Below are 23307 nucleotides of genomic sequence, written 5' to 3'. Positions count from 1 at the left end.
ATTACTATATTCTGCTCCTGTTGCAAGAGTTGCTGTAAATGGATTTGTTTCCCCCCAGTTTCCACTGTTCCGGGGTACCAGGCAAGGCCGTCCCTTGTCTCCTATTTTGTTCGCCCTTGCCGTTGAGCCCTTGGCATGCAAAATCAGAGCTTGCCCTCATATACTAGGACTCACCGTCGCAACTAAAGTCGATAAGATTGCGCTATACGCAGACAATATTTTATTATTTATTTCAAAATATACTGTTTCCATCCCATATGTTTTAAGTACTATAGATACATTTGGTAGATACTCCGGCCTATGTGTGACCTGGGTAAGTCCTACGTGCTTCCTTTTGTGGGTCCTGGCCCAACTAATTCTCAGCTACGTTACTCGCTGCATTGGGTAAATTCTTTTAAATGCCTTGGGATTTGGATTACAAAGGATCCCTCTAGGTATATACCCCTCAATATTAACCCCCAGCTTGAGTTTCTTAAAACTCGAGTCTCTGTCTGGGGCAAATTGCCACTTACTATGACAGGCCGGGTAAACATAGTTAAAATGGTCGTACAACCCAAAATACTATATGTTCTTCACCATTCCCCAATATATATTCCACAGCGAATATTTAAACAGATTGATGGCCTGCTTTCCTATTTAATTTGGTCTAGTGGGAGAGTTCGAATCAAAACTGATACGTTGACTAGGCGTAGCGTCTCAGGAGGTCTGGCACTGCCCTCATTTAAATTATATTCTGCCACGCAACTGGCACATCTATGGGAGTGGTTCCAAGCACTACAGGCAGACTCAATGATTAATCATATCATAGCTGAGAGCGACACGGGTTTGTCTCCGGTTCAACTACTCCTTAGCGATAGCTTGGTAACTGTCAAAATTCCCCTGGTTAAACAAGCTGTATTAATTTGGAGATTGGCTTTGCAAATTTTAAAGGTGTAGGGGTTAGATCCAGATGCCCCGTTAGCTCACACGAGAGCACTTTCTGAGCTTTCTGAGTTGCAAGTTGGGGAAGTATGGGGAAGATGGGGAGTGACATCTATTGGGCAATTAGAGTTTAAAGTCCCTGGGGAATACTTTTACAGATTTCTTCAACTTAGACAGAGGGGCTCCACTGCTTCTTCGTGACTCGCCGCTTAAAACAATGATGACATCGTTAGGTTCTTGCCGCTTGATTTCTGTTTTATATAATAAATTATTGGATGGGCATCATGCATCTGACCTAGCGTATATCAGACAAAAATGGGTAAACGATGTTGGTGTACTTTCTGATGAGGCATGGCAGCTGGCCTTGACCAGTCCGCGAAATGCCACAGTATCTGCTCGATTTCAACTGTTTACACTCCATAGAGTCTATATGACACCCACTAGGTTATACGTAATTGGGGGTAGAGCAAACTCACAATGTCCCAAATGTAACTCAACAGAGGGAGATTTTTGGCATCTCATATGGCAATGTCCAAATATAAATACTTTCTGGCAAGAGGTATGTCGTATTACATCAGACACAAGTATACCACAAGATGTTCTCACTCCAGTGACGTGTTCTGGCTACCATTGAAGATGAGTCTATTGATAAACACTCTAAACTATTTGTAAATAAAATGTGCATGCTCGCTAAAGTGTGCATAGCGAGAGAGTGGATGGCGCCCCGTGCATTAACGCATGGATATCGCTGGTAAATAAAGTAGTTTCACATGAAAAATTTGTATTTATAGCCAGGAAGTCAGAAAAGAAATTTCTTCAGATACGGTCTAGGTGGCTTGAATCGACACATGCTTGTCATGCCAGCTGGGGGTCTGCCGGTGTTTAATGATTGCTTATTGAATTTTGATGATAAATATCAAATGTCTGATGTAATACTTTTACATTTGTATGATGCTTAGCTGAGATTCAAAAGATAGATATTTGTGATTTGACTGGCCGAAATCAACTTTAAACAACTATGTTAGATCCTCTCAGAAGTTGCTTTTTCTATATATTATATGATAATGTTTGACTATAACAAATTGAGGCCACGTCCAGGTTCTCTTTGAAATACAATTTATTGTGAATCAACAATTGTCAATATACTGCTTTTACAATGTTTCAGCACTGTCAGTTTAAATTTTATGCTTGTAACTGCTTATAAAATCAATAAAAACTTATTGAATTAAAAAAAAAATATGCTGAATGATCTGCCCCAATAACTCAGTAAGTAATCTTACCTAGTTTAGCCATCTACTGTACATGTGTGGTTTAATCTAGTGTTTATTGGCACCAGTGATAAGTGACATGAGCGCTCTATGTGTATCAGGGTTTACCCATAACAACCAGTTATCATTTTATGTTGGATAGAGCAAGTTAGACTTTGAAAACAAATATCTGGTTGCTATGGGTTACCACTTATTTTCGCTTCTGCACTTTGTAATGCTGGCCATATGCGCTACAATTATCGGGGCGATCCGCCTGATATCGGCAGATCGCCCCGATAATTGTAGCGTGTGGAGGGGGGGACCGAGGGTTAAATATTGCTCAGTCGTGCATGCCGGATTGTCCAGCATGCCCGTCCGATACAATATTTCCAGTTAAACTGTCAGCCGCATCGGGCAGTGTATGCCCATCCGCGGCCGACAGACAGACATTTCCAGTGTTCCTTCCTACGGAAGGAACAGGGAAATGTCTCCTTCCCCGGGGGCGGAGCGTGGATGTCGGGCTAATACACTGTGAGAGAAATCTCACAGTGTATGCCGGCGACATCTGCGGCTGGCATCCGGCCAGATAAAATGTCTGCCGGTCTGACAGGCATTTTATCTGGCCGTGTATGCCCAGCATTAGTAACGTTCCATCAGAGCACAAACAGCCGTGCTCCCACTAGGCAGATTACGTGTTTATCTTTGCTACAAGTTTTTAAACAAATTTTCACAAATGTACAAAACACACAATGCTTCCAAATACATACTTTTTTTTTTTCCAGTAAAAGCCCTCAAACTATTACTTTACATGCCAAAATCTGTGTTTCCAATGGCTTGCATGCATAGTTGCAATGATTTACTATTCATTAAATAATACAGAGATTCTGCGTGTCCTTTTCTAGACAAGCAACAGAAACCCAAGCTGTTAAACAAGTTTGATAAGACAATAAAGAGTGAACTTGATAATGCTGAAAAACTACGGAAAAAGGTAAGCTTGTATAAGTGGATTAGATACATTTCCTATGTAATTATGTACCGTATATATATCTCTTAGGGGGGGTGCTGATGACGATGATTGGTAGTGCTAAATACCCACTTCTATTTATTTATTAAGAATTATTTTTATAGTACATACATACAGATATGTCTTGGCACATCTTTGCTGCAGTCACGCCAAATAGCCCCTCTCTGCAAGCCAGATCCCGTGAGACTCTGCCAATGTCGGGCATCTTTTTTGCTACCTTTTTAGCTGAAAATTTACCTTAGTGAGTCTCCGAATTACCATACGAAGATTTGATTACAGACTCAGTCGCACACAGATATATAAGTGTCACATATAAGATTAATCAGCACAGTCTCTGTGCGCATCCTAGTTGAAGCACATTGCGACTTGAATACATTTTCAGAAAAAAGGACGCCCGACGCTAGTAGAGTTCCCCTGACCTGGAGGCTCACTTACGCCAGGCATGTTGCGCTGCACGGCGTATTGAGGCTAGATGTAGGAGGACATGTCTGTATTTCACTTGGAAATTAATATTTTATCATTCACATCAGGCCCTGCCTCTGCATAGCCTATTATCTATATTCCCTACCGAACTGACACATACAGGAACTACTGTAGGTTACATTTTGTCAAAAGCTTTATTAGTAGACCTGTTAATGTGTGTTCCTAAGGAGTGTGGTAGTAAACCCACACAAACACTGGGAGAATACCCAGAATCCACACACATAGGGCCCAGTGCTGTGAGGCAATTCTAACCACTGTGCCACACTATATGAAGTTGTGGCCATCTATTCTAAATTAAGATCTCCATTTGGACTGCGGCAGAAAACAAGATTCCCTTTTGCTTTTTATAGGGGAAAACGACAATTGTTAGAATTTCCTTTTAGTCTGTATTTGTGTGTGCATTTTATTATTTTTAATATAGAATATGTAACTTTCACATGAATACCACTATCCAGACACTATTCTCTCATGTATGTGATACTTCATTACATTGTTATATTGTGTACAAATAGGGCAGTGTGACTTTAGCATTGACTTCCTCATGTGATCATGCTGCATACAGTACGTATACCCACTGTTACTCCTGATGTAAATATGGGCCATATACTACAGGTGTTCAGCTGGACACACCGTGGGATGCGTCTGACTGAACATATGCATATAAAAGCACTTTGTGTGCATATATTCCTGCTTACATTCTGAGCACAAATGTGTCTAACTGTACAAGAGCCCCTAGTACACAGTCTTGTAGAAATAATAATTAGTTGTACCTACTGTATATTAATCTGCTCAGGGCCGCAACTAGGGGGCATGTGACCCGGGTCTTGGACTTGAGGGGTTGCCGGGGAGAGGCTGCCGGGAGGCTAGGTTGCTGCTCTTGTGGGTTTGGAGCTGCATCTCGGCCTTAAGAGGAACAGAGACACTGTCAGTCTAATGTGGTGCCGGTCGTAAGCAAATCAGTGCTCGCAGACTGGCAGCCAATCAGTACAGGCTGCCGGTCTGTGAGCTCCAATTGGTTCCTGAGCAGCGCCACATTACTGTACAATGACGGCAGCACTGACAGTTCCCCAGCATGTGGCAGCCCCGTCCCGCGCCACCTCGAGCTCATCCACCGCACGGCCCTAGCAGGTAAGAGGAGGGAGATGGGGCCTTACTGTGGTTTAATGTAAAAGAGGCCTTACTGTGGCATAATGTGTAAGGGGCCTTACTGTGGCATAATGTGTAAGGGGCCTTACTGTGGCATAATGTGTAAGGAGCCTTACTGTGGCATAATGTGTAATGGGCAGCACAGATGGTGTAATGGTTAGCGTTACTGCCTCACAGCACTGAGGTCGTGGGTTTGCGGAGTTTGTATATTCTCCCTGTGCTTGCGTGGGTTTCCTCCGGGTACTCCAGTTTCCTCCCACACTCCAAAAATATACTGGTAGGTTAACTGGCTCCCAACACAAATTAACCCTAGTGTGTATTTGTGTGCCCATGTGATAGGGAATATAGATTATAAGCTCCACTGGGGCAGGGACTGATGTTAATGGCCAATATTCTCTGTAAAGCGCTGCGGAATATGTCTGCGCTATATAAATAACTGGTAATAAATAAATAAATGTGTAAGGGGCCTTACTGTGGCATAATGTAAAAGGGACCTTACTGTGGCATAATGTGTAAGGGGCATTACTGTGGCATAATGTATACAGGGCATTACTGTGGCATAAATATATAAGGGGCATTACTGTGGCATAATGTATAAGGGGTATTACTGTGACTTAATGAATAAGGGGCATTACTGTGGCTTAATGAATAAGGGGCATTACTGTGGCATAATGTGTTGTAAGGTGCATTGCTGTGTTGCGTAATGTGTTGTAAGGGACATTACTGTGGCCTTATGTTTTATAAGGGACATTACTGTGTGGCATAATGTGTTGGAAGGGGCATTACTGTGGCATAATGTATAATAAGGGTCATTAATGTGTGGCATAATGTGTTATAAGGGGCATTACTGTGTCACAAAACCACACACCCTTTTCGACCTCTATGTTGTATATTTTGCGGGGGCGCCAAATTATGGCCTTGCCCCGGGTGACAAAAATTCTAGTTTCGGCCCTGATCTGCTAGCACTTTATTTGTATTTAATTTATCGGTGGTATATAGCATTGCTATTTGTACATATGTTTTTGTTACATAACAAATATATTAGTATTATTATTGCCATTAATTTACATAGTGCAACCAATTCAAGCCAATTCAAACCAATTTTTTATCAGACTTGTGCATAAATACATGCATGTCTTTATTGGTAGTACACAACACTTAATTGTTACGTATATGTAATAGTGATATGATTGGTACAATTGTACCCCCATTGGCTACTTCATTAGGTACACCGGCCCGTTAATGAAAATTTCTAATCAGCCAATCATGTGGCAACAACTCATAGCATAAAAGCATGCAGACATGGAGAAGTCGGTGTTTAGCCCAAACACTAAAATAGAGATAAAATGGGATCTATGTGACTTTGTAGTGATTGTTGGCACCAGACAGGGGTGGTTTGAGTATCTCAGAACTGCTGATCTCTTGGGATTTTCATGCACAAAAGTCTCTAGAGGTTGGGGGCTCACACAGAGAATGGTGCACAAAGTAAAAAACATCCATATAGCGGCAGTTCTTTGGGTAAAAATACTTGTTAATGAGGAATAATAGAGGATAATGGCTAGAATGGTTCAAGCTGACTGGAAGGCAATAGTGACTGAAATAACCAGGTGTTACAACAGAGGTATGCAGAAGAGCACCTCTGAGCACACAGCACGTTGACCCTTGAAGTTGTTGTACTGGTAACTCTAATGTTTGAAATTCTGCTCAAGCACAGGATCTGTCATGCACATGTGCAGATCACCTTCTGCGTGCTCGCAGTGCCCGGATGTCGCAGTCTGGTTGACAGACTGCTGCCGTTCGGGGTCTGGGGCGGCATCAGGCAGAGTCCCAGAAAACGGGTCTGCTGGTCCTTGTATGCAGCTTCACTGGCTTCAGCTGCATGAAACCACCAGCATCCTAAGTGAACCGAAGGTTACTCAGATGACCAATAGCCACGCAGAGTGATCTGATGCTATGTCTTCGCACACAGCAGCGAATCGCAGTAGGTGTCTATTTAAATAAGAAGCCTCCAGCAGAATTAGCATATTATTGCACAGCTCGTACAACTCTGAATCAGGCCCCCAGTTCCTCTCCTGCCAGCTAAGAGCTAAAGCCTAAAGTGGGCACAGGCTCACTAATAGTTGGACAGTTGAAAAGTGCTGAATTTGGATTTATGCTGTGACATGCAGATGGAAGGTTCAGAACTTGGTGTAAACTACATGAATCCATGGATCCATCCTGCCCTAGTGGTGTTGTAAGGCCTATCTCACACCTGCCGGTTTTGACCGGCCGGCAAAAAAACTGACGTTTATTTGCCAGGTGTAAAATTTAAGTAAACAAGGAACCTGGTGGGTCCTTTCAAACAGCATGGTCGCCATGTAACAGCCGTGAGTATCCACTGAGCAGGACGGGTTCCGTGCCATGTCCATGCCGTCCAAGTAATGCAGTGAAGTATAGGAAACATTGTTTCCTTACACACACACACACACACACACCGGCCGGCTTGTAGTACAGCTGCTGCTCATGCCCAGTAGAAGAAGGGAAAAAAACACATTAAAAACGTCTCCAAGCCGTTCCATGTGAAAGGCACTGAGGCCCTGATTCAGAGCCGCTAGCATCCAGCGTATGCAAATTCGGCAAAGTGACGCCATGGCAGGCGCTCGCTCGGAAAGGCATTAGCACGCCCTCTTTGGCTATGCAAGAGATCGCTCTGTGTATGCAGACACCAATAAGCGTATGTTGAGGCGCCCACTAGCGCACGTCATCTCCAGGAAGTGTATTAAACACATTGGTACATCGAGCACCATCGGTAGCGAACGCAGCACTTGTGGTTGCCTTACCCTGCCACAAGCACTGCGAGACCTCAGTGTAAAAAACAGGCATGTGACGTGTACTATGACGCTGCCCTAAAAACGGCGTTGAAACACCGAGGCACACCTGCGTTCGCACCTCCACTCCCCCGTTATTAGTGTCTTGCCCCTGCTACCACCCACAAACGGCCTCTCCTGTCACTCATTTCACTGGGCTGTCTTTGCTGGGTGAGTGAGCGGGCTGTGATCGCACAGAGTAGTTTGCACATGTGCAGAACGAAGCGTGCGCATGGGCGTTCACAAACCATCGGGCTGCTTGCCAGCGCACAGCGCTAGCGAGCGGGTCTGAATGAGATCCTGAGTGCCTGAAAAAAAACAGCCGGCTTCTGCCTGTTTTTTGGCCAGCCGGCAAAAACCGGCAAGTGTGAAATGGCACACAGGCCTCTCAATACCAGTTGTGCATCATTTAAATGCTACAGCACCTGAGTGTTGCTGGCTATAAGCGTTCCTTTATTGATGGGTAGACAGAGGCCATAAAGTGCCGGATCACAAAACACATGTCATCTCAAGCTGGTTCTACATACATGTGTATACCATTGGCCTCCAAAGTCACCAGATTTATATCCAATACTGCACAGCAGTCTGCAGCTACTGCATGATCATATCAATATGGACCAGAAACTGTAAGGAATGATCCCAGCACGGTGTTTAATGAATGCCACAAAGAACTGTGTCACCTACTCTAGGTGATGGTTGCACTGTACGTGTTCCTCTGTAGCTGCTTGAAGTGTTGACTGGTATGGCACAGTCCTAATGTATAGAGGTGGGTGATTCAGTGCTGTGTGCCACTGTGATGCATTGAGGTAAGCAAAGGCGTTATCTCAACCTCCCTCTTCTGGGGCCGTGGATTAAGTGATCACTTTACATCGCACACAGTCTAATCCCATTTTCCATATCTCCAAGTCATCACCAGCAGACATAAATGAAAATAAAGCTGCATTACTTTTCCCTTCACACCATCCTTTGCTCCAGGCTGATTTTAGCTGCCGCGTATCAGCTGGATGTGTCATTTTCCCAGCAACAGCTGTGCTGCTTAATAACAGAGCAGTGAACATGTTATCTTGTCATAGTTATTGCATTTCCCATTTCTGCTGTGTTCGCTCCAATGCACAAGTGATCAATCAGTTTCACCCCTTCTGCATGTCTACAACTCAGGTAACTGTGGTCAGTCTATAGATCGTAGCATCATTCGTCTAAGGTAAAGAAAACATCCCCATGTTATCAGGAGGGAATTGTGGGTAGGTGCATCCGCATAATCGCCTGTAACCTTCTCTAGTGTAATATTTCTGTGCAGATTGATAAAATACTCAATAGACAAGGAATGTGTCCCCAATCTATAGAATACATTACAGATGGCTTAATGTCACCTTTTTGCTCATCACTCCCTATCTGAGTGATGTACAACAGATGTCTTCAGCCTATTTGTGTGAAAACATAGGACAGGTCTCTGCAATTTACAGTATTTATCATCATTTTCTGCAAATCAAGTGCCTGGTGCAGTCCAATAAGCTAATTATTCATTCTCTAACAAATGCTTTACATAGAGTATTAGGTTATGTTTTACTGATAGTGAATTGTAGACATCAAAGTGATAAAAAAAATATATACTATAAATGAATGGGGGTAGCAGGGATGTGAGAAGGGTGAAAGCAGCAAACAGCGTTTATGGTTGGTGTTCCTGATTTAATGATTTCAGTCCAGTCAGCTTGAAACTTATCCTAGTTGTTAGCTTAGGAGAAGCTTCCATTGCAATACTGATGGTGGGGAATATATTTATTTATTAACAGTTATTTGTATAGTGCACTCATGTTCTGCAGCGCTTTTACAGAGAATATTTCTGCCCCCCATATCATTTACTGCCCAGGTGGGCACATGGACACACACATACATACTAGGTTTTTCTCTTTTGTCTGGGCTGTGGGACACTGAACCATGGGTTGTAGGTGGGAAGGCGTGGATTAGGCACTAAACACTGAAATATATAACACCTCCCCTCTGCAACCCCTGACTTCAGTGTAAATTTAGAGAGAGGCACGTTTGGTTCAGGGCTGCACTGCAGCCTTCCTTAGTTTTAGGGTTTTTTTTTTACTTATTTGTAAATGTTATGGTTCTTTTAGGATAGGTACTGTGCGCTGCTTATAGCAGCGCACAGTGAGAGTGTAAGGGTGGTGAGAGCCGCATCGACGGGGGAGAGGGCGCTGAGCGTCAGCCCCGTGCTATACACTGTGAGACAGTCTGGGCCCGGGGATAGCGCGCTGCTGTACCTGATAGAGGTGCAGGCGGTCAGCATGGTCCTGGATGGCGGGCGCCATCTTGCCGGGCTTCTTGTCAGCGGCTCCTGTGGGGAAAGCGCCGACTACAGACCACCCGCAGTGTGTGCGGGTCAGTCCAAGTGCTTTCCTCACAGAGGGGAGTAGCACTTGAGGGAGAAGCCTTGGGGCTTGCTCAATACAGCGGGAGAAGGAGCCAGGGCTGCTGGTTCCCCCCGCTCTCCAGCAGCAGAATGGAGACTCTAGGAAGCTGCATGCGCTGTTCCTGTCTTTATAGTGGGACAAGCCTGGCCATCATGGAGGGAGGACAGAGAAATCTCAAGCTCCTTTCCCTCTGCGGGGTGCAGCTAAGTATTTTACAGTTATTGTTAAATCTTTTCTGTGCCTGTTTGGAAGTTTTTGCAGTATTCATTGCCGCATGTGACATATATATTTATAAAGTCTTTATTGTTATTTCTGGGCTGCCTGCCGCGGGTAGTGCAGGAAGAAGGGGACTCAAATGACGGACAAATCAAAGTCCGCAAAGGGCCAGAACCCCACTATGGCTATATTTTTTACGTGTGCTCAGTGTCAGGTTAAATTACCATGTGGACAACTGGATGCGGGGACATTGTGTGTGGACTGTCAGCTGGGGCCCACTTGTGCGCAGCCAGGAGGGGGAGCCACTCCGATTATGGAGGAACCTGCGTGGGCTCAGGTTATGAACCATTCGCTCTCTGACTTGGTGATGTTGCTCCGCCAGAGAGAGGAACTAGGTCAAGCAGCGCCGGCCCCTATTTTGCCTTCACCGCCCGCAGTAGTAGGGGTCGGTTACCAGGGCCCTGATCCGCCTTGGGTCCGTACAATGGAGCGCTCAGCTGCAGGTTTCGAGAAGGTATCCTCTTTTATGGAACGCTTCTTTGAGGATCCTAAACTTGGCATAAGCGTCCTCCTCCATCCAGGATGCCTGTTAGAGGGGTCAGATCCCGAGGGGGAGGGCGAACTCCCAGTATAGGAGGTTCTGCCCGAAGAGGAAGGTTCAGAGTCCGCATCAAGTCAGGGTGTGGAGGACCTTATTATGGCGGTACGACAGTCTTTTGACTGCCTGGACCTTGACGCCTCCTCAGCGGCGGAGGGACCGTTCAAGCGGAGGCGCAAGAGGGTAGTTTGTTTTCCGGCTTCTCAGGATCTTTCGGATCTCGTTGAAGCCTGGAAGACCCCGGATAAGAAGTATGCTACTCCTCATAAGTTTGCAGCCCTTTATCCTTTTCCACAGGAGCAGGTCGCTAAGTGGGAGCTGCCTCCAAGAGTGGATGCGGCCGTGGCTCGTTTAGCCAAGTACACGGCTCTGCCAGTCCAAGATGGGGCCTCCTTTAAGGATCCGCTGGATAAAAGGATTAGAAGGATGCCTTAGGAGTAGTTTTATGGGCGCCACGGTTGTTATTCGCCCAATGTTGGCAGCTGCATGGGTCTCTCGAGCCATGGAGAAGTGGGCTGACAAATTAGTGGCAGGCCTTTCCGGTGACTCATCCAGAGAGGAGTTGCTGGAACTGGCGGAACAGATTCGTGCAGCAGCAGACTATCTCTAGAATCTGTTACGAATCCCACTGCCTGCTCCATGTGAGACCTCTAGAACCCGGCTAGCGAGATCTTCTGCCAATAACAACCGCCCGTTGCTCCCTTAGAACTGTGATACGTTTACCGGTACTTGGGTGGCCGCCTGGATTTATGCTCGAGGTAGTAGCGGCTCACATGGAGATACAGGGGAATTCAAAAGATACAGAATGTACCATTAGTACTGACACAGTTTATGATTATAAGGATATCAATGGTAAAGATGTGAGAGTACAGTTTGGTTTTTTGGGCAATAGCTTAGGAGTCGATGGTGTGGCAACTGTGCCGACTTTGGGGCAATTACAGTGGATAAACAGTCTATGGTTTGCTGATGGCTTTGAGAGCCGATGGTGCGGCAAGTGTGCCGATGTTGGCAGCGATGGTGCCGATGTTGGGGCAATTGCCGTAGGATGAACGTTGGCAGCACAGGAGCTGCTGGATACGGCTAGGAAGCCGTTAGGAGATTGGTGGTAGCACGGAAGCTACTTGGAGCGGCCTGGAAGCCGTATGGTGAACGTTGGCAGCACGGGAGCTGCTGGATACGGCTAGGAAGCCGTTTGTAGATTGGTGGTAGCACGGAAGCTACTTGGAGCAGCTAAGAAGCCGTATGGTGAACAATGGCAGCACGGGAGTTGCTATATGCGGCCAGGAATCCGTTTGGAGATAGGTGGTAGCATGGAAGCTACTTGGAGCAGTTAGAAAACCGTGTGGGAGTTCAGTGAACTGGAGAACAGGAACAACCTGACTCTGCAGCCAGGCTGAAGGAACTCACAGACACTCTATAGTCGGCACAGGTACAATAGATCAGTGAGTATAAATAGACTGAAGTCCCAATCAGGTTTGCAATTGTGGAAAACACATCACTTCCTGAGGCGTGCCGATCTCCTAGCAACAGGAAGAACTGGAATAACCCCTTCCTGTCTGGGCATACTGTCAGAAAGTGTCAAGTCGTGACTGACAGAGTCTCAGCTACGGCATTCGCGGCGCGCAGAGCACTCTGGCTCCGTGCCTGGGAGGCGGACGCCAAATCTAAACACGCTTAAGAATCTCTCCCTTTAGGCGGAGGCATCCTGTTCGGCTCCGAGCTTGATATCATATCCCAGGCGACAGGTGGAAAGAGCACTTTCCTGCCTGTGGTGCCCCAAAAGCAAAAGGGCTCATGATTCCGGGTCTTCTGTTCTGCCTTTCGAGGGGGGGGGACTGGTTAGAGGGCAAACGGCCCGAGGACGCCATTTCCCCAGCAGGTATTCTGCACCATGGGGTAGATTCTCAGGTACATTCAGGTACTCTGGTACTAAGGCACCCAAGAAGCCAGGTACCTGACAGGATCTCAGACCATCCAATCTCAGAGAAGGTTGGGGGCTGTCTCCTCATGTTCCAAGACCGGTGGGTAGCTTCGGAAGCGGATGTCTGGGTAAGGGGTGTTGTCTCCCAAGGTTATGTGGTCGACCTAAGGGGGCCACCGCCACAACGTTTCTTCGCCACGGCATTGCCTAGGGAGCCAGAGGGGGTTATAGCTCCAGTTCCACAGTCCCAACAGGACGGGTTTTTTACTCCAACCTGTTCCTGGTCCGAAAGCCCAACGGCACTTATTGTCTGATTTTAAATCTGCGAGCCTTGAATGCCAGCCTATGGGTGGATTGGTTCCGCGTGGAATCGGTGATCCAGGGTATGTCGGCAAACGAATTTCTGGCATCTCTCGACATCAGAGATGCATATCTCCACATATCGAATTTGGGCAAGGCATCATTCTCTACTCACGTTCACAGCTGGGAGAACTCATTACCAGTTCCAGGCTCTGCCTTTCGGACTGGCTACAGCTCCGCGGGTCTTCACAAAGATCATGGCAGCGATGGCGAGTCTGCTGCATTTTGATGGGATAACGATCGTGCCCTACTTGGACGATTTGCTAGTGAAGGCAGATTCGGCTGCCCAACTACAGCTCCACCTGGATCACACGATTCAGGTGTTACAGTATCACTGTTGGATACTGAATCTCGAGAAGTCACCTCACGCTGTGCCAACGTCTGATGTTTCTGGGGGTGATCTTCGATATGGCACTGCAAAGAGTTTTCTTGCCCGAGCCCAAAGCCCGGGCCATTCAGGACTTAGTCAGGAAAGTGCTGTCTGCCCCTCATCCATCCGTCTGGCTGGGCATGAAATTACTGGGTACAATGGTCTCTACTTTCGAGACGATCCAGTACGGCCGCTTCCATTCACGGATTCTCCAGTGGGAGATTATCCGGAATTGGACAGGTCGCTCGGACAACCTCTCCTGTCAGTTGCTGGTTCTGTCAGACAACACTTGTCAGGCACTTCATTGGTGGCTGATTACCGATCACCTTCTCCAGGGTTGGTCCCGGGTTACTCCCAACTGGATCATTGTCACCACAGACGCAAGTCTCAGCGGTTGGGGAGCGGTGACGGTGAACCTCTGTCTCTAGGGGACTTGGTCGTCATCGGAGATAGGTTTTTCAATAAATGTGCTGGAGCTCCGGGCCATTTATCTGGCCCTGTGCGGGGCCCAGGCCCTCCTGACTGGCAGGCCAGTGAGGATCCAATCAGACAACGCGACTGCGATGGCGTATGTAAACCACCAGGGCGGAACCAAAAGCGCACTTGCCATGGCAGAGGCAAGTCTCATTCTCACTTGGGCGGAGACGTTTGTCCCAGCAATTTTAGCGGTGTTCATACCGGGGGTAAAGAGTTGGGAGGCAGGCCACCTCAGCAGGACCACTTTCCTACCAGGGGAGTGGTCTCTCCACCTAGAGGTTTTCCAGCAGTTTGTCCAGAGGTGGGGGCTGCCGGAGGTGGACCTGATGGTGTCTCGCCACAATTGCAAGGTCCCTCGATTTTGTGCGAAGTCCCAGAGATCCTTTGGCATTCGCAGCGGATGCCATGACAGTTCCCTGGAACTTCTGTCTGGCCTACATCTTTCCTTCAATTCCCATGTTACCAAGAGTGCTCCGTCGAGTCAGCGAGCAGCAGGCTTCAGTCATCCTAGTGGCTCCAAGCTAGCCACGCCGGTCGTGGTTTGCCACGGTTCTCAAGCTAGCCGCAGGTCTAGGTTGGCATCTTCCGCTGTGTCCAGACCTTCTTCAGCAGGGGCCATTCTGTCACGAGGACCTACCTCAATGGGCTTTAACGGCCTGGTTGTTGAGACCAAGCTTTTAAAGGCTATAGGGTTTTCCCCTTCAGTCATCTGGACGATGCTCCAGGGCGCCGAAGCAATGCCCACAGTAGTAGTGCCACTATACATTGCCCACAGTAGTAATAGTGCCCACTATACATTGCCAACAGTAGTAGTGCCCCTATACATTGCCCACAGTAGTAGTGTCCCTTGCAGTAGTGCCCCCTATTCATTGCCCACAAGAGTAACAGGGCCCCCAATACAATACATTGGCCACAATAATAGTGCCCCTTGTATTACTGCCCACAGTATATAGTAGTAGTGCCCAGAGTAATAGTGCCTCTTGTAGTGCCCATATTAGTGCCCCTTTGTAGTAGTGCCCATAGTACTGGTAGTGCCCACAGTAGTAGCAGTAGTGCCCCTTGAAGTAGTGCCCATAGTAGTAGCAGTAGTGCCCCTTGAAATAGTGCCCATAGTAGTAGTATTAGTGCCCATAGTAGTAGCAGTAGTGCCCCTTGAAGTAGATCCCATAGTAGTAGTAGTAGTAGTGCCCCTTGAAGTAGTAGTAGTGCCCATAGTAGTAGTTCCCCTTGAAGTAGAGCCCCCTTACACATAAACACACAAACTCACATAAAAACATACTCACGTGAAGCCCCGCTCCGGTGCCCGCCGCCGTCCGACACAGTGCATAGTCCTCTCCCGTCAGCTCTGCACTCTGGGAAAGGGAGAGACATCATGGAGATGTCATGACGTCTCTCCCCAACATGCACTGCAGGAGCCGGGAGGCGGAGCTCAGGAGTGAGCTCCGTCCTCTGGCTGCAGGGAAGGAGTCGCCAGGCGCCTGCTGGTAACACAAACTCAGCAGGTGCCCGGCATATGGAGAAGGCAGCATCAGCGCCTTCTCCATATGCCTCTCGGCGGCGGGCGGGTCAGTGCTGGAAGTGCCGGTACACCATACCGTTGTATACCGGCTCACTTGGAGCACTGTATGTATATGTATATATATATATATATATATATATATATAATATATATATAAAGAACATGGAACGCACACAGCTTATGTATTCTCAGCGGGTGCCAGGTCTGCGGGATCCATATACCAAACGGCTCCAATTAGCAAAAAAGGAACCAGGACCAGCACTCCATAAATTACTTGACATTTATTGCATCACCATATATAGCAAGGTACACATACCAGCTGGACACAAAAAATAGAGGGATGTTAGGTCCGAGGCTTATTTGGGTTTAGAGCACAGCTCCCCGATCACTATGATGCAGTTGAAGTGCTAAGTACTACCCGTTTTGTGTCCAGCTGGTATGTGTACCTTGCTATATATGGTGATGCAATAAATGTCAAGTAATTTATGGAGTGCTGGTCCTGGTTCCTTTTTTGCTAATTGGAGCCGTTTGGTGTATGTATATACATATATATATATATATATCTATATATATATATATATATATATATATATATGATAAGGGTAAGGGTGCCGTCTCCCGGGGTAAACGTTTGTACTTGTCATTTGTTATGCAGCAGCCAAGTAGTAGAGCGCAAAATGCCTTGGTACAAGTAGCCACAGGGAATTTTATTAGCATCACAAAAATAACCAAAGCCTAATGGAGCATACACACGGTCAGATTTGTCAGACTTGTCAGATGAACGATTTGAACGATTTTACCAAAGTTTTGAACGATTGAACGATTTTTGACTGCATTAAAATGAATGGAATCGTCCAAGTCTGACTGCAAACACATCAGATGTCAGATATCGTTATCTGACCATCGGGAACGCGCATCGTAAATCGTCCATCGTTCAGGTATGTCAGATTTGTCAGATTTTCCTTCAGATATGAACGACTGAACGATTTTTAAATCGTTATCGTTCATATCTGAAGGAAAAATCTGACCATGTGTATGCACCATTAAAGTAAATCCTGGCTTTCCTGGCTCTAACTAAACAAAATGAGTGCCTCTATGAGTGGGGGGACCTAACATCCCTCTCATAAAGCAGAAGTCTTTAGCACAGGACTACAGTCAGTAATCACAGTGCCTCTCAATAGGCCTCTCCCAGGCAGTAGGAGACTGACTGCAGAAACTGACATAACCTTTATCAGTCTCTCACAAGTGGTCTGGCAAACAAGGCTGCTAATCAGCTTCTGTCTACCAGACAGAAGCTAAACACCTGGGGCATATATATCTCCCCTTGACAACCTTTCCAGTGTTTTTGTCAAAAAAAACTTCTGGGGTCCACAATGGTTCTGCTAATTAGTGTGGTTCCCCTGATGTTGTATTTAATAATATATTAAACACAATGCTATACTTTTAGAATAAATATCCCAGATCTCTTTGTAGCATCTTTATAATAATGGTTATATATTGTGCTTGCCTACTATTCCGGAATCTCCGGGAGACTACTGAATCTTGGTTGGCTCTCCTAGACGCCCAGAAGAGTGGGCAAGTTAAGTGTGGGTTTGGGTGGCTGATGATGCGAATGTGCGCTGAATGGGCCACACCCCCAGCTTCACGATGACGGTAATTGCGGCATGGTATAGCAGTGGCGGGGCCACAATGACGTGAGCACATGCCCCCTGCATCGCCCACTTCACATCTCCATGTGCTCCCCCAACCACCACAACCACCTTCCTACATTGCTGATCTGGCTAAACCCCTCCCAGAGGGGGCAGCATAAAAGTCAGCAACTGTTTTGTATATATCACCTTTTGACTTTTATTTTATTCTCAACACTTCTAGCACTTTCCATTTTTGTGATGAGCTACTATCATTGTTACTATACTAATAAGTACAGCACATTGCTGAACACAATAAATGCTAAGACCACGTCCCTAGCTTGTTTTGTTTGCTCACTAAATACACTGTGGATTGCATGCTCTCAGGCTTTAATAGAACTGTCCCAAACAGTCATTTCTGTATTTATAGTATCCTTAAATCATATTTATATTCTTTTCTTCTGCTGCGGGTTTATGCAGTGACACCTTGGACGCTGGATGCTGGCTATGCAAGGTCACTCCGCTAACCCACTTCTAGTGATGTGGAATAATTTGATTTGTACTCACATGGAAGACTCAAAGTGAATTTTACGTCAAGCTCCATATTTAGCAGAACCAGTCGAGTGTGTGTATAATTCATGGAGGTTTATCACAAACGTCCACCTGTGAGGCTGTCATTTCAGTCATCTTTATTCCGAACATGGTTACGTCACAGTGGTGGTTTATTATTCTACTTTGCTAGTGGAAGTACTTGATTTGTTTCTCTGTTTTATGTTATAATTTGAACATTGACAATAATTATTACCTTGTTTATGATTCACAGGGTAAAGTGGATGAGGCTTTGAAGGCATTTGAAAGTCTAGTGACTAAATATCCCGAGAGCCCAAGAGCCAAATATGGAAAAGCTCAGGTACATTGTTTTACTAACAAACATGAGAGTTCGGTATTTTATTTGGATGACTATTTTTCCAGAAATGTGCAAATATCAGCCATATACTGCAAGTAGCAGCAGTGTATTGTCTGGGTAAGTATTGTTAAAAGATAATTTCTTCTTCAGGGTCCATAGGGAATCCTCAGGGATACCATGGGGAAATGTGGTTGAAGTTATCCAGGCACCAAACAGTTAAGCTTTCAGCTCCCAGGATGCCTCAGGTCCTCCTCCACATATACCCCGCCCCTGGCCACAGGCATTCAGTTTCTCGTTTGGTGCGGCAGGATTCAGACACACCTTTATAACGGGGACTGCTCAGGTAGTCCCAAGCTTTTTATGTTATGTTTTATTTATTTCAATTCAGGACAAGCAGCACTAGGCGTCCTAGAGGATGCCTGTACTGCTGCTCCACCTACCCCCGCCGGCGCTGCAACACCAGTAACCGGACTGGTGATTTCAGTGGGCACCAGTGGAGTTTGGCTAGCAGCGCTGCTGGGACCCGGGACTGCAACCAGAAGCACAGGAATGCGGGGAACCACGTGGCAGTCCGTACCTTCGGCGGTTGGAGAGTGCATTGTTTCAAGGAGACAGGATCATTGTATGGAAGACAAACATTACTTTGGCTACTAAACCTATTAAGTAGAAGCATGAATGGCATATATATCTTTGTGATTTTACCTAATATTGTGCACTTGTTCATCTTTTGGTTTGGGTAGGTGATACCTGCTGCAGTGTGGCTTTTATTTTTAACTATGTTATTGACATTATTCTGCTATTAATTCAGAATCCATCTAGCACAACATAAATGAAAAATAATTGATAACCTTCCCACTGTGTGTCATTAACCAGGCAACATATTATCCAGAGAGCATTCTGTACCGTCTGATGTTTCCGGGAGGCTTTTCCTCAGATGTCTGCCTGACTGACCTTTCTGCTGTAGTAGTATACCCCCAACTCTGGAAAATAATGCTCATTTTCCCATTCAATACTAAAATAGACATGTATGTGAATGTCAGCGGAGCTGCAATGCAGACTTCATACGGATGTGGAATCTTTGCTTTTGCCCATTTAGAGGTTCATATCGGGGACAACAATCTACAGCCAACTTTTTTTTGCTTGCCCTTACAGTTCAGCGAAACAATTGAATTGAGGGATCTCTTTGATTGGGAGGAGGGTTAAGCTTCTGCAATAAATACACCACAATCACCTGCTACCCGACACATAACAGCATGCAAGCCATTAATTAGTGCTCAGGGATCAACTCTATTGATTTATCAGTGCAGTTTAATAGGAGTGGAGAGAAGGGCAGGAGTGGTGAGGAACTTAAGTGCAAAGGAAATTAGCAGGATAAAGAAGTGACAGATGGTGATTTAGTATACTAAGGAAAATGCTTATCAAAAATGGGCAAAAAACATTTGTAAAAAAGATTAGAAAACAAATGAAAAGGGACTATTATTGTGACAGGAGAACATATACAGACTAAACCTACCCGTGGCACTTCAGGTGTTCTATATAAGACCATAACTACCCCTGGAGTGCCCAGGACACACTACACATATACAGTCAGGTGCATAAATATTGGGATATTGACAGGATTTTCATATTTTGGCCTCTATTCACCACCACAATGGCTTTGAAATGAAACAAACAAGATGTGCTTTAACTGCAGACTTTCAGATTTAATTTGAGGGTAATTACATCCAAATCAGGTGAACGGTGTAGGAATTACAACGGTTTCTATATGTGCCTCCCACTTTTTAAGGGGCCAAAAGTAATGGGACTATCAACTCAAAAGCTATTTCATGGACAGGTGTGGGCTATTCCCTCGTTATTTCATTATAAATTAAGCAGGTAAAAGGTCTGGAGTTGATTCTAGGTGTGACATTTGCATTTGGAATCAGTTGCTGTCGACTCTCAATATGAGATCCAAAGAGCTGTCACTATAAGTGAAGCAAGCCATCATTAGGCTGAAAAATCAAAACAAACCCATCAGAGAGATAGCAAAAACATTAGGTGTGGCCAAATCAACTGTTTGGAACATTCTTAAAAAGAAAGAACGCACGCACTGGAGAGCTCAGCAACACCAAAAGACCCGGGAAGACCATGGAAAACAACTGTGGTGGATGACAGAAGAATTATTTCCCTGGTGGAGAAAAACCCCCTTCACAACAGTTGGCCAAATCAAGAACACTCTCCAGGAGGTAGGTGTATATGTGTCAAAGTCAACAATCAAGAGAAGACTTCACAAGAGTGGTTCACCACAAGATGTAAACCATTGGTGAGCCACAAAAACAGGAAGACCAGATTAGAGTTTGCCAAACAACGTCTAAAAAAGCCATTACAGTTCTGGAACAACATCCCATGGACAGATGAGACAAAGATCAACTTGTACCAGAGTGATGGGAAGAGAAGAGTATGGAGAAGGAAAGGAACTGCTCATGATCCAAAACATACCACCTCATCAGTGAAGCATGGTGGTGGTAGTGTCGTGGCATGGGCATGTATGGCTACCAATGGAACTGGTTCCCTTGTATTTATTGATGATGTGACTGCTGACAAAAGCAGCAGAATGAATTCTGAAGTGTTTCGGGCAATATTATATGCTCATATTCAGTCAAATGCTTCAGAACTCATTGGACGGCGCTTCACAGTGCAGATGGACAATGACCCGAAGCATACTGCAAAAGCAACCAAAGAGTTTTTTAAGGCTAAAAAGTGGAATATTATGCCATGACCAAGTCAATCCCCTGACCTGAATCCGATTGAGCATGCATTTCACTTGATGAAGACAAAACTGAAGGGAAAATGCCCCAAGAACAAGCAGGAACTGAAAACATTAGCAGTAGAGGCCTGGCAGAGCATTACCAGGGATGAAACCCAGCGTCTTGTGATGTCTATGCGTTCCAGACTTCAGGCTGTAATTGCCTGCAAAGGATTTGCAACAAAGTATTAAAAAGTGAAAGTTAGATTTAGGATTGTTAAGTTTGGCCCATTACTTTTGTCCCCTTAAAAAGTGGGAGGCACATATAGAAGCCGTTGTAATTCCTACACCGTTCACCTGATTTGGATGTAATTACCCTCAAATTAAATCTGAAAGTCTGCAGTTAAAGCACATCTTGTTTGTTTCATTTCAAAGCCATTGTGGTGGTGAATATAGGCCAAAATATGAAAATTCTGTCAATGTCCCAATATTTATGCACCTGACTGTATATTTACACAGTCATGATCACAAATCTTATTCTACACCAGTCACTGTGAGGAGAACTGCTAAACTATGTATGTGTGTATATATATTTATATGTATGTGTGTATATATATTTATATGTATGTGTGTATATATTTGATTAGATTAAATCTAGCAGAATTATGCATTAAAAATGTTTAATCTAGATCATGATACAGTGCATCCGGAAAGTATTCACAGCGCGTCACTTTTTCCACATTTTGTTATGTTACAGCCTTATTCCAAAATGGAATAAATTCATTTTTGTCCTCAAATTCTACACACAATACCCCATAATGACAATGTGTAAAAAGTTTTTTTTAGTTTTTTGCTAATTTAATAAAAAAAAAACCTAAGAAATCACACGTACATAAGTATTCACGGCCTTTGCCATGAAGCTCAAAATTGAGCTCAGGTGCTTCCTGTTTCCACTGATCATCCTTGAGATGTTCCTACAGCTTAATTGGAGTCCACCTGTGGTAAATGTAGTTGTTTGGACATGATTTTGAAAGGCATTCACCTGTCTATATAAGGTCCCACAGTTGACAGTGCATGTCAGAGCACAAACCAAGCATGAAGTCCAAGGAATTGTCTGTAGACCTCCGATACAGGATTGTCTCGAGGCACAAATCTGGGGAAGGGTACAGAAAAATATCTGCTGCTTTGAAGGTCCCAATGAGCACAGTGGTCTCCATCATCCGTAATTGGAAGAAGTTCGGAACCACCAGGACTCTTCCTAGAGTTGGCCAGCCATCTAAACTGAGTGATCGGGGGAGAAGGGCCCTAGTCAGCTAGGTGACCAAGAACCCAATAGTCACTCTGTCAGAGCTACAGCATTCCTCTGTGGAGAGAGGAGAACCGTCCAGAAGGACAACCAACTCTGCAGCAATCCACCAATCAGGCCTGTATGGTAGAGTGGCCAGACGGAAGCCACTCCTTAGTAAAAAGCACATGGCAGCCCACCTGGAGTTTGCCAAAATGCACCTGAAGGACTCTCATACCATGATGAGACAAAGATTGAACTCTTTGGCGTGAATGCCAGGCATTATGTTTGGTGTAAACCAGGCACCGCTCATCACCAGGCCAATGCCATACCTACAGTGAAGCATGGTGGTGGCAGCATCATGCTGTGGGCATGTTTTTCAGCGGCAGGAACTGGGATACTAGTCAGGATAGAGGGAAAGATGAATGCAGCAATGTACAGAGACATCTTGGATGAAAACCTGCTCCAGAGCGCTCTTGACCTCAGACTGGGGCGACGGTTCATCTTTCAGCAGGACAACGACCCTAAGCACACAGCCGAGATATTAAATGAGTGGCTTCAGGACAACTCTGTGAATGTCCTTGAGTGGCCGAGCCAGAGCCCAGACTTGAATCCAATTGAACATCTCTGGAGAGGTCTGAAAATGGCTGTGCACCGATGCTTCCTATCCAACCTGATAGAGCTTGAGAGGTACTGCAAAGAGAAATGGGCAAAACTGCCCAAAGATAGGTGTGCCAAGCTTGTGGCATCATACTCAAAAAGACTTGAGGCTGTAATTGTTGCCAAAAGTGCATCTACAAAGTATTGAGCAAAGGCTGTGAATACTTATGTACATGTGTTTTCTTAAGTTTATTATTTTTATTAAATTTGCAAAAATCGCAAAAAAACTTTTTACACGTTGTTGTTATGGGGTATTGTGTGTAGAATTTTGATGACAAAAAATTGTTTATTCCATTTTGAAATAAGGCTGTAACATAACTAAATGTGGAAAAAGTGAAACGTTGTGAATACTTTCCGGATGCACTGTATATCATAGACCACAGGTTCTCAAACTCTATCCTCAGGACCCCAAACGGTGCATGTTTTCCAGGTCTCCTCACAGAATCACAAATTAAATAATTATCTCCACCTGTGGATCTTTTAAAATGTGTCGGTGAGTAATGAGGACACCTGTACACCTGCTGGGTGACCTGTTTTGAGAACCACTGTCATAGACA

At 45.3% G+C, this 23307-nt stretch overlaps 1 protein-coding gene across 1 annotated transcript in view; it reads left to right on the top strand.

The window, feature by feature from the left end:
- The window catches only part of ASPH (aspartate beta-hydroxylase), a 182887-nt gene that overhangs the window by 124958 nt on the left and 34622 nt on the right, over positions 1-23307 (top strand). Inside the window, exons 18-19 of the mRNA XM_088469317.1 lie at positions 3071-3156; positions 17997-18083. Coding sequence (XP_088325443.1) covers positions 3071-3156; positions 17997-18083 — 173 coding nt within the window. The remainder of the gene's footprint in view (positions 1-3070; positions 3157-17996; positions 18084-23307) is intronic.

Source organism: Taudactylus pleione, unplaced genomic scaffold (assembly GCF_031769625.1).
Source record: "Taudactylus pleione unplaced genomic scaffold, aTauple2 ptg000090l, whole genome shotgun sequence".
NCBI classification, from domain to species: Eukaryota; Metazoa; Chordata; class Amphibia; order Anura; family Myobatrachidae; genus Taudactylus; species Taudactylus pleione.
This window is presented reverse-complemented; position numbering and strand designations above follow the sequence as displayed.